The sequence below is a fragment of the Cydia strobilella genome, chromosome 2 (assembly GCF_947568885.1).
Source record: "Cydia strobilella chromosome 2, ilCydStro3.1, whole genome shotgun sequence".
In the NCBI taxonomy this organism is placed as follows: Eukaryota; Metazoa; Arthropoda; class Insecta; order Lepidoptera; family Tortricidae; genus Cydia; species Cydia strobilella.
In genome coordinates this window covers 13,374,279-13,386,228 of record NC_086042.1, presented here as the reverse complement: position 1 = coordinate 13,386,228, position 11,950 = coordinate 13,374,279, and the positions used below count along the sequence as shown (strand labels likewise).

The 11,950-nt window shown below is 38.9% G+C and overlaps 1 protein-coding gene across 13 annotated transcripts; it reads right to left on the bottom strand.

The window, feature by feature from the left end:
- Positions 1–1,060: 1,060 nt before the first annotated feature.
- LOC134751977 (uncharacterized) lies at positions 1,061–7,205 on the bottom strand. 13 transcript variants are annotated; one of them, XM_063687584.1, is made up of 4 exons: positions 6,070–7,205; positions 5,462–5,581; positions 1,934–2,004; positions 1,061–1,495 (listed from the first exon to the last, which is right to left on the bottom strand). In XM_063687584.1, exons 1-4 carry the CDS (start codon positions 6,106–6,108, stop codon positions 1,216–1,218), a joined length of 510 nt encoding a protein of 169 aa, XP_063543654.1. In that variant the 5' UTR covers positions 6,109–7,205; the 3' UTR covers positions 1,061–1,215. The 13 variants fall into 13 exon arrangements, 12 of the variants coding, with proteins under 12 accessions (XP_063543654.1, XP_063543622.1, XP_063543639.1 ...); XR_010128730.1 differs by lacking the exon at positions 6,070–7,205 and adding an exon at positions 5,749–6,063 and having other exon boundaries at positions 1,061–2,004; positions 5,486–5,581; XM_063687552.1 differs by having other exon boundaries at positions 1,061–3,849; positions 6,070–7,065.
- Between the last annotated feature and the right edge of the window lie 4,745 nt (positions 7,206–11,950).

Below are 11,950 nucleotides of genomic sequence, written 5' to 3'. Positions count from 1 at the left end.
TATTTTCCCCTTACTAGCTCGGAAAGCCGTCTTTTATCCTTTAAAACAAGCGGGGAAAAACGCATTTTATCCACTAGTGGGGAAAGTAATTTGACCTTGGATGGAGCGTGTTTAAGTAGCTTGACAGATAACAAAACGTAAAACGCTCATAATAATGGTTCGTTCGATATTAATTATCATTAAATAAATGGTTTGAGAATCTAATAAAAAATACCAGATTTAGCCTTATTTAATGATTTTAAGTCATAAACCTTAAAATTCCATAATAAACGTTTGTTTTTTAATAATTATGTTAAATATAATTCTGAACGCACAAGTTAAGTCGATGCAATTTCAAAACGCATCATTGACATTTCATACGTCAGAAATGTCAACATTGTCAACAAAAATTTTACTTAATAACTTCTCACGTAAAAGTACAGAATTTCCAGTTTTTTGTTATAATATCGTAAAAAAATGAGTGATTCCAGGTGATGAAGATGATCTAACGCCTGTGGATGTTGCACTTTCCTCGCTATAGTGAGGGTATTCAGCGTTGGAGGTAATGGCGACCAAATGAAAGCAGAGAATCTGATATCTTAATTTAATGTTTTACAGAAGGCTGGTTAGAAAAAGTGGGCTTATCTACATACATGTAGAAGCTTATATAGTAAAGTACAGCGCCACACTATGACACTACGGATTGGTTAGGAACTATTACATACATTGACATAGCTAACAGCTTATTGAGCACTTAAACTAGTACACAATAGTTTCGGTAGATGTCACCTTTACATATCATAGGACGATTGAGAGACTTAATCTGTCTAGATTAGGTAAGTAGGTACTTAGGTATGCTAATACCTACTTATCTGCTACTTGTTAAGATAGGTCTTAACATTTTGCCACCCCTTGAAATAGTTAATGTTTTATGAGTAACATTAGGTATTTCAAAGAATAGGCTTTATACATTTTACCTATCAGTAAGGATGGGCAGAGTTCTTTGTTACGAGTTATAGTTAGGTAATTACTTAAAATTTAATTAGATCTGTGCCCATTCTTATAAATGAAACAACAATAGGAAATGATTTTTATTTTAAATAGGGAGTAGGTATTCTAATTATGTACATAGGTACTAGGTAAGTAAGGTAATTTAGGTACTTAATTATACTTATTAGACACTTAGTTATAATTATTTGAACTTTACATTAGGTTGGTACTGTTGGTAGGTATTTACTACTTATATGACTTCACCCGAAGTAGGTAATGGACAAATGTTATTGAACGCGCGTTGGATGTCCCCTCTGGCGGTTCGGATGACGGCCACCCTGGTGACGCCATCCCGGCCCGGCTGCGTCGCGACGATCTTGCCCAGCCTCCACCGGCAGGGCGGCAGACGCTCGTCTCGTACCAGGACGACGGTGTCGACTGCGAGGCTTGGGCCGCGCGCGCTCCTCCACTTCGTGCGTTCCTGCAGCGTTCCGATGTAGTCACGTGACCAGCGCCGCCAGAAGTCCTGCGTGATTTGTTGCAAAAGTTGATAGTGAGTTAATCGGTTCTTTGGTACATGGTTATAATCTTCGTCCGGAAGTGAATTTGGTGCTTTTCCAATTAAAAAGTGAGCTGGCGTAAGGACAGGATAGTCAGGATTTGAACTAGGTAAGGGACATAGTGGCCTAGAATTTACCATAGATTCTACCTGATATAGGATTGATACAAATTGTTCGTAAGTTAACAAAGATAACCCTAACACTCTTTTTAAATGATATTTGGTAAGTTTTATACTAGATTCCCATAGGGACCCCATATGAGGTGTATAGACAGGAATAAAACTCCATTTTATGCCCTCGTCTGCGCAATGAGATACTAGCTCGCTCGAGCTGTCCTGTAGGTATTTTTGTAAATCTTTTAGCTCGTTACTAGCCCCATGAAAGGTTGTTGAATTGTCACTCACCAACTCCTTCGGTTTACCTCTCCTGGCGATGAATCGTCGCAGCGCCGCCAGGAAATTGGCTGACTCGAGCCCTGTAATTAATTCGAGATGAATTGCCTTTGTTGCAAAACAAATAAACACTGCTATATAGCACTTAGAGACCTTGTAACCACGCCCTGTCCTATCTCTAATGTTATAAGGTCCTCCATAATCGATACCCGTGATAGCAAAGGGGGGGGAAGGATTTACCCTTGAGGGGGGTAAGTTTCCCATTATAGGGTTAGTAGTCTTTGGATTTGCTCTAAAACACGGAACGCATTTATTTACAATTTTCGAGGCTAACATCCTACCTTTTGTTGGCCAGATGCGCTCGCGAATAGTTGAAAGTAATAACTGAGGGCCAGCGTGCAGAGTACGTATATGTGCGTTTGCCATCAGTAGTTTGGTAAGCGCGTGCTCGTGACTTAATATTAAAGGATGTTTTTTTTCATATGCATAATGCGAAAGACCGATTCGTCCGCCTACGCGAACGAGTCCGTCCTTCATGAATGGGTGTAAAGATAATATTTTTGATTTGTTAAGAACCGGTTTATTGTTTTGCAATAATTTATATTCGTGTGGGAATGATTCCATTTGTGCATGTCTAATTAATGCGTGATCCGATTTTTTTAATTCTTCTACGGACAATGGTCCTGATAATTTATTATTTGGATTAATTGTTCGAGTTTTATTTTTTGTATTATATATAAATCGAAGTATGTATGCTAATACATGAATAAGTGTTTTATCGCTTGACCACCTGTGGAAAAGATATTGTATCGTGTCGTTAGATTCTGTGCTAATAGCCAAGGTGAGAGTTATGTTTACGTCGCTCTCGGCCTCGGGTGCATGATTTAGTGACTCAGAATCGTGGGTCGGCCATGTGTCCGGACTTTGGGTCAACCACGCCGGCCCAGACCACCATAACTGGTTGGTTTCCAGCTTGCCTGGTGCTACCCCTCGGGACAAAAGGTCGGCGGGGTTATCCTCCGAGCGGACCCATGACCACTCGTGCTTGTTTGTAAGTGATAATACTTTTGTGACTCTGTTACTAACAAAACAAGTTAATTTAGGGTTACTATTTTTTATCCAACATAATGTTATTTTTGAATCTGACCACAGGTTGATTCCGGAAACGTCACATTTTAATGCTCGTTTTATTTTGTCGACATGTGTCGCGAGCAGTAAACTGGAACAAAGTTCCAAATTTGGAATAGTTTGGGGTTGTATTGGACTTATTTTTGATTTTGAGTAAAGTAGGTGAACTTGTACGTTTCCTACTCTATCGCTTGATCGTATATAGATGGCAGCGCCATAGGCTTTAATACTACTGTCACAGAACCCATGAATTTGTATCGTTACATAATTGGGTATGACTGTACATCTCGAAATTTTCAATTGGTTTAATAAAAACAAGTCTCGATAGAATGTGTTCCATTCTTGGATCAAGTCTTGTGTTAATTCGGTATCCCAATCTAATTGAGCCTTAAATAATTTTTGAATAAATATTTTGGCTACTACAATTACTGGTCCCGTCAAGCCTAGGGGGTCGAAAATGGACGAAATTACCCCTAGTACCTTTCTTTTGGTGATTGGGTGTGAAATTTGGTTTTCTTTAATGGTATACATAAGCTCATCTGAGTCACTAGACCACGCTAAACCCAGGACCTTATGTGTTTTATCTCCAAATTCGGTTGTGTGTGTGTTTTGGTGTGTGTGTGTTTCGCTCACCCGTTTTATGATGACTTCGGAATTGGACTTCCATTTCCGCAGCGTGAAGTTGGCTCCCCGCAGGATCTCGTTCACCTGTGATGCAGTTTCAGCTACCTGATTCTCGTCGTCGCCGCCGGCGATAAAATCGTCCATGTAGAACTGGTTCGCTATGGCCTCTGCAGCTGCTGGAAATGTGTGTTGGTTTTCGTTTGACAATTGTAACAAACATCTGGTTGCAATATGTGGTGCTGACTTTAAGCCGAAACTTAATGTGGTCAGCATATAAATTTGGAGTCGTTGGTGAGTATTTTCCCGCCAAAATATGCATTGTAGGTATTGTTGATTTGGTTTAACATAAATACATCTGTACATTTTTTGTATGTCAGCGTTAATAACATATTGGTATTTTCGGAATCGTAGAAGTATATTTATGAGTTCGTCCTGTATTATTGAGCCTTTGTATTGGATATCATTCAAAGAAATGCCGTTATCAGTTCTGCATGAGCAGTCGAAAACAATTCGAATAGGGGTTGAGGGGGAGTCGCGAAAAACAGCTTGGTGGGGTAGAAAATTACATGGGCCATCATAATTATCTTGTAATTGAATCATATGGCCAGCTTGTTCGAACTCGCGCATGAAATTCACATATTTATCTTTAAATTCGGGGTTCCGCTCGAACTTGGATTCTAATGTTTTGAACCTCCGATATGCTATGTGCCTAGATTGACCTAACTTGGTAGGTGGCTGCTTTAATGGAAGTTCTATTTCGAAATTACCCTCAGAGTTGTGAGTGTGAGTTTTCAGAAATATATCCTCACATTGTTTTTCATCATAGGGTAAATTTGGTGCGGAACCCTCCTCTATTTCCCAAAACTTTTTTAATTGAGTTTCTACTGTAACTTTACATTGAATGGCAGACTCGGTTTTTTTTTGTACGGAACCCGTGACTATCCATCCTAATCGCGAGCGTCTCAGAACCGGTAATCCGGGCCCGAGCTTGTATTTACCGGTAAGAAGTAAATCAAAGAATATCTCCCCACCGATAAGCAAATCTACATCTTGAGCTAAGTTAAACTCGTCATCAGCTAATTTATAACGCGACGGAATGTGCCAACGTTGCACGTTTGGTATTAAAATGTTGGTAGTACAAATTATAGGCGTAATAAAACAGGACAAATTCGTTGTAAAGGTTCCGTCTAAGGAATGCAATGTTACGTCACACGATTCTAAAAGGCTAGACACTTTTTCATTGAAACCTATGACATTTAAGGCAAGTTGTTCCTTGTTTAATTGTAACTTTTTGGCCGCGTTTTCGGTAATGAAATTTTCTTGCGAGCCATTGTCTAAAAATGCCTTCATTTTATGCACATTGTTATGCTTATCCCTAACGAGCACTTGGGCTGTTGTAAGGAAAACTGACCTATTTCGCGCATTGTTTATTTGTTTTTCGATTAAAGTGTTATTCGACAAGGTAGTCTCGATTTGACTAGAACTCGGTTGTTCGTCGATTAACGTTGATATTGGTAATCGCGTTGGTACGGGGTTACTACCTACATGAGTGTTGGTATTTGGTTTGTGTAGTAACGTATGATGCTTGCCCTTACATACTCGACATGTACTGGCCCTGCAGTTTGTTAAGACATGCGTTCCGGACAAACAATTAAAGCATAATCGTAATTTATTCACGGCTCGGATGCGCGCGATAACGTTTAATGCACTAAACTTTGGACACTGATTAATATAATGCGTACTCGAACAATACGGACACTGGTTACATTTAAACTGTTTGGAGGTTACCTTGATAGGTTCGGACGTGGTTACCATGGCCTTCTTGGAAGTGCTGGGTGCGTCCGATGGTACTGCTGGGCTGGTCGCTTCCAGCCGGTCAGCTCGGTTCTTTAGGAAGGTTTTGAAATCCTGCAACGAAGGCAATTTTCTCAAATCAACACTGTTTTCCCACTTTGATTGCAATCGACTGTCTAACTTTTTAACTAACATGTGAATAATTGCGAGATCCCAATTTTCGGTAGGTACATTTAATGAGCGCAAAGATCTCAAATGTTTGGAAATATTATCGCACAGACCTCTTAGACCCGAAGGAGTTGACGGTACCGGTTCCACGTCGAACAAGGCTCGCATGTGGTTGGTGACTAAACGTTTAGGATTATTATAACGTTCACAAAGCATCTGCCACGCGAGCATGTACGCGTCCTCGGAGAAATCGAGCGAACTAATTACCTCAAGTGCGCCGTCTTGTAAACAACTGCGTAGGTACTTATATTTTACGATCGGTGCTAAGCTAGCTTGGTTGACTAGGGCATCAAATGTGTCTCGAAATTGCAGCCACTGTGTTAGGTCTCCGTCGAAGCTAGGGAGGCTAATTTCGGGATATTTTATCGACTCACCGAGGGGTTGCTGCGGCGGGGCTTGCGGACTATGGTCATTTGGTGTTGAATCGGTATCTACCTTCGCCAGCAGCTTGCCCTTAGCGCTAAGTCGGTAAAATGTGTCCTCAAATGACATACGCTCGGCCTCGTGGGCTTCGATGTCCCCTTCGTCGCTGCACAGTGTCTCGATCCGGTCCTGTATCTCAGAGAAATCATTGTATAACTTTGGTAATTGTTCTAGTCTTAAGCTTATGTCTACAATTATTTCGGCCGTCAATGCACTTGAGTCGATTCTTTCTATAAATTTATTAAATACAGTTAATTTTCGCTTACAGACACCTCGTCTATTTTTTAACTGCCTAATTTCTAACTCTTCTAGAGTGTTTTTGGAAGTTTCTAACATGATTAAGAACGATTACAATTTACAATTTGTAGGAAATAAATCGATTACAATTAAATTTGGTAGGGAGATTTGGTAGATAGGTTAGGGAATGCCAGCTCACTTGCCTTCTCGATTGATGCTCGTGCGCGTGGCGTAGCTTGGTGATTGCCCTCGCTTGGGCGCTCCTTCTGCCTCTGGTGTGGTACCACCCACGTGGTCCCTTTGGTACTTGCGGTAGCCGTTCCCTGCTGCGGCTGCGGTGCCACGCACGTGGTCCCGCTTTGGTGGCTCGGTCGGCGCCTGTCGCGTTGGCTCAGGCCGCTCGATCGAGTGGTGTGGTCGCCTCCTAGTCACCTCTTCAGCTTCTTCAGGTCGGCGGAGCCCCACGCGGTTGCTGCCTACGTGGTAACGTTGCTCTCCCGGCCTAAATCAGGATACGCGGCGATTCCTCGACGTACCGGCTCGCAAATTTTACTAAATTTACTAGCGATTCGCTTTAAAGTACTGAGATTAACCGCGATTTAAACTAGGGGTCACCATTATGTTCAGCGTTGGAGGTAATGGCGACCAAATGAAAGCAGAGAATCTGATATCTTAATTTAATGTTTTACAGAAGGCTGGTTAGAAAAAGTGGGCTTATCTACATACATGTAGAAGCTTATATAGTAAAGTACAGCGCCACACTATGACACTACGGATTGGTTAGGAACTATTACATACATTGACATAGCTAACAGCTTATTGAGCACTTAAACTAGTACACAATAGTTTCGGTAGATGTCACCTTTACATATCATAGGACGATTGAGAGACTTAATCTGTCTAGATTAGGTAAGTAGGTACTTAGGTATGCTAATACCTACTTATCTGCTACTTGTTAAGATAGGTCTTAACAGAGGGGAAAAGTTTTGTGTTACACACGGGTGCAAATGTATTTTACTTCTCGTGTGTTAAAATACAACTTTGCACCCTTGTATAACAAATAACTATTGTACAACAAGAGAGCAGTTTGATATTTCTTCGAGTGCTTAGTTTACTGAGCACTCGAAGTGTAGAATTGTTTATTTTGCGTAATAATCTGTGGATTTTTAGGGTTCCGTACCTCAAAAGGAAAAAACGGAACCCTTATAGGATCACTAGTGCGTCTGTCTGTCTGTCCGTCTGTCACAGCCTATTTTCTCCGAAACTACTGGACCAATTAAGTTGAAATTTGGTATACATATGTAAGTTTTAAACATGGGGGCCACTTTTGGGGGGTAAATGAGAAAATTAAAAACAAAGTATTTCAAACTATATCGTGTTATATATCAAATGAAAGAGCTCATTGTGATAATCTTAAATATATTTTTTTTATAATTTTAGAATAAACAATTTAGAAAATAATATAATATAATTATAAAAATAGGCAAAAAATGACCATTCCCCTCTTTATCTCCGAAACTACTGGGTCTAAAATTTTGAAAAAAATACACAAAATAGATCTTTACCTAAGGATTACAGGAAAACCTATTAGAATCGAATTTAAACCTATTAGAAATTGCAGTCAAGCGTGAGTCGGACTTAATTACTTAGTTTTTGATCCGACCCCTACGGGTTTTTTATAGACAAGTCACTCACGTTTCACATAAAAAATACATTGTTTATATTTTGTAATGTACGGAACCCTTGGAACGCGAGTCCGACTCGCACTTGGGCGGTTTTTAAAGTTCATTATTTTAATTGTACAATAAAATACGTAAAATATAGTGTTTGTATCAAATTTTGAACTTTATTGTCATTAATTACTTATTAAGAATTCATACTCGTAGGTGTTTTGGAACGATGCCGTGTTTTGTGATAAACCGTCAATATACCGTTGAATTAGAGTTTTGAATGATTCATGGTTAGTTTCACTAGAGAGTTTTGAATGATTCATGGTTAGTTTCACTAGACTTATATTGATCGGTTGTCAATATAAGTCTAGTGATACCGTTGAGTGTCATTATCTTTCTTTTTGCTAACGACGTGAAAGGGACAGAAAAAATAGAATCCAAGTATTTCGAACTTGTAACCGCATGTTGAAATGACATTTGAATATAAAGGTCACTTGAATGTCATTTTGTCTCACTCAGTGAGCAAAATGCGATATTGCTCACTGTTCTTAAGTAGCAAAGTACCTACTCTTTTTCGAGCTGCTGAGGTGAAAAATATATTACCTAGGTATATAAATAACTGGTTTTTTATTTAAAATAAATAATTTCATTTGCTGATCAAATGTTATAACAAAACGTTTCGATATTTAGAATCCAATCTGTGCTGCCTTGTTTGTATTTATCGTATACCTAAATTTTACTATAATTAATCACGAATCCAATAAATTGAACTACCAGGCCAATTCAAACTTACATTGTGACATCAAAAAGATATTTAAGCCGCCCGTGCGTCTCGCTCGCACCAATACATGTACGGACAAGTACGAGCAAAATGCATGCGCGACGGACATCATTTAGATATCGTTTTGATGTCACAATGTAAGTTTAAATTGGCCTCCACGTCAAGAACTTTGTTATAATAGTTTTAGTCTGTTATTTCATGCCCAAGTCCAATAATAAACAAAGTTTCTTTTAGTTTTAATATGCTTTACTATATTATTGGAACATGCTTGGAACTATACAGGGTGGCTGAAAAATACGTTGTTTTTTTTTTACTGTGGCGTATTGTAGATTGCTGCACTGCCGTGTCAGACGTATCTCTGCTATCTCAAAAAAACACAGTTTTGAGTAAATCGACTTTAAAGTTTTTGGTGAGCGTGAAAACTAATAAACTCATATATTTCGTGAGTTTATTGAGTTAAGTCATTTTTAATATGTGTTTTGTGTTTCACTAGACGTGAAGAATAATATTTCTTTACTTTTTTTTTGTAAAAGTACATAGTTTTTGAAATAAGCGCATAAACATAGTTTGGCGTAACCACTGTTTCATACATTTGGTGGTTGCGCGTAACTATGTTAACTTAAAGTTAGATGAGTTCGTTGTATGAGCGCTCATAATATTTCGCGTGGCCACGGCTCGCGGGCTTATTGAGGTTTTCGTTTATCTAAAGTTAGAAGACTAAATTGTATCAACTTCTAGTAAAACGTGTAACCATGGCATGGGGAATATTGAGGTGGTCACGCGTAGTTCTTTTATCTTAAGTTGTAATAGTACGTTGTATTAGTGCTCCTAGTAAAACGCGTAACCAGACTACACAAGATAATCCATTTTATAATGTGCTAACTCACATTACATACAAGGAGCCCGATTTCCATCAGTCCTTACATCATTGGTTATAAAGTAGATCAATCGATTGGTGGAAAGAGCCTTATGTTTAATAGCGTATGCATGTATTGCATGTATGTATCTATGTATGTATGTATGTATGTATGTATGTGTGTATGTATGTATGTATGTATGTATGTATGTATGTATGTATGTATTTATGTATGTATGTATGTATGTCTGTATGTATGTATGATTTTAATGCGGTTTTTTAGTATACATAGAGCTGAGTTGATGCTGAACCCTGGCTGTACCCAGTGGAACTCAGGTTTGGTGCAACATAGGCACACGCTGTTTTGGTCATCCAACACGTCTTAATGAGGACTTGGGGGAGCAGTACCCAAGATAAAGCTGATGCTGAACCCTGGCTGTACCTAGTGGAACTCAGGTTTGGTGCAACGTAGGCAAACGCTGTTTTGGTCATCCAACACATCTTAATGAGCACTTGGGGGAGCAGTACCCAAGATAAAGCTGATGCTGAACCCTGGCTGTACCTAGTGGAACTCAGGTTTGGTGCAACGTAGGCAAACGCTGTTTTGGTCATCCGACACGCCTTGATGAGCACTTGGGAGAGCAGTACCCAAGATAGAGCTGATGCTGAACCCCGGCTGTACCTAGTGGAACTCAGGTTTTGGTTCAGGTTTAGTGTAAATTTATTGTGGGTATTAGAAGATACCTAGTAAAAATATTAGGGTCAGTTACTTCAAAATTTTTATTCAGAATCAGAATCATTAACTATACGTTTCTATGTATTTGAAAATAACACACTCCAGCGATCCAAATATATATTTAAACTAATATTTTGCCTCTACTGACATTGTTTGAAACTTTTCTTGCTTTTAGTAATAAAAATAAAAAAAAGAGTAAAAAAAATTATGTTTTATAAATTATGTTCATAATTTTACTTACTTTTCATGCATTTATTAGTTATCTTCTACAAAAGAAAGAAACTACTACAGAAGTATGTAACAAGATAGTACTCGTGCATTACTTATATTATATTGTCAAGTATAACTATTATTCAATTATTTTTGTGTTTGTCACTTTTTATTTTTAGTTTACGTTAAGATTTTTGTAAGTAGGTACCTGTCGGGGCTATGTCCTTATGATAAGCGACAATGTGGTACCTTAAGCTTGAAAACGACACATATAAACAAGTACACGTGGCAAGGAGCGACGAGCCGCTCCCTCCGCGCCCCGCCTCACCGCGAGCCGCCTATTGCCGTACTACCTGCGTGTGGTTACGCGAAACTATGATAACTCGAGATAGTAGATATCCAGTTTGCCGTAAAAAAAACTGCGAACAGTTACGCATAATTATTCTAACTTGAGTTAGAAGAGATACGCATAACTCAATGTCCAAAAATTCGAAAACGTCTATCTTAAAACATGAAATATCTCAGTAACTAAAGACATTTTTTGAAATTTTGTTTAAGTATTATGTAAAGCATAGTGTCTAGTTTTATTTTGCACTGGTTAGGCGTATCTCTGCTATCTAAAGATAGCAGAGATACGTCTGACACGGCAGTGCTGCTGCAAAGCTGAAGGAGAATATTGTTATAGTTAAATGATTGAAGTTTTAATTTTTAATGACATTATGTAAAATATGTGTAGGTAAGATAAATATTCGTAAAACCAACCCGTAGGTCTACCGCTTATCTCAGGTGGTTGAATGGATTTTCTAATAAGTTTTAGGACTAACTAGGTTATACGGTTTATTTATTATATTACATTTTTGCTAGCTATCTATCTATCTACATGTACACGGTGGGTAAAAAATAAGTGCATTCCCGTTGCCAAGGAGGTTTTTGGATTATACTGAGCAACTTTTACTATGGGACTAACCCCGAACTCGCGAAATTTTTTTTGTTGGTTCATACATTTTGGCTGGTCCATTTTCTATGGGAGGGTAACTTTTTTTTTCGCGATTTCGTAGTTGGTCCCATAGTAAAAGATGCTCAGTATAATCCCAAAACCTCCCTGGTAACGGGAATGCACTTATTTGTTAGCCCACCTGTATATAAGCTTTACGCAGCCAACCTTTCAACCAGTCCGTAGCCGACCGTAATAACTTCTAAGCAACCGCCTCAGTGAAACGGTTTTGTTTTTATACCACGTTGGTTTCAAACAAGCATACGGCCCACCCGATGGTAAGCAATCACCGTAGCCTATGGACTCCTACAACACCAGAGGTATTACATGCGCGTTTCCGACCCTAAT

Bases quoted from the DNA above. Each gene is read 5' to 3' on its own strand.
- LOC134751977 (XM_063687507.1), bottom strand. From the start codon at position 6,108: ATGACCATAGTCCGCAAGCCCCGCCGCAGCAACCCCTCG. The intron at 5,582-6,069 runs GTGAGTCGATAA...CCTTCGTTGCAG, and splicing joins CCCGCCGCAGCAACCCCTCG to GATTTCAAAACCTTCCTAAA.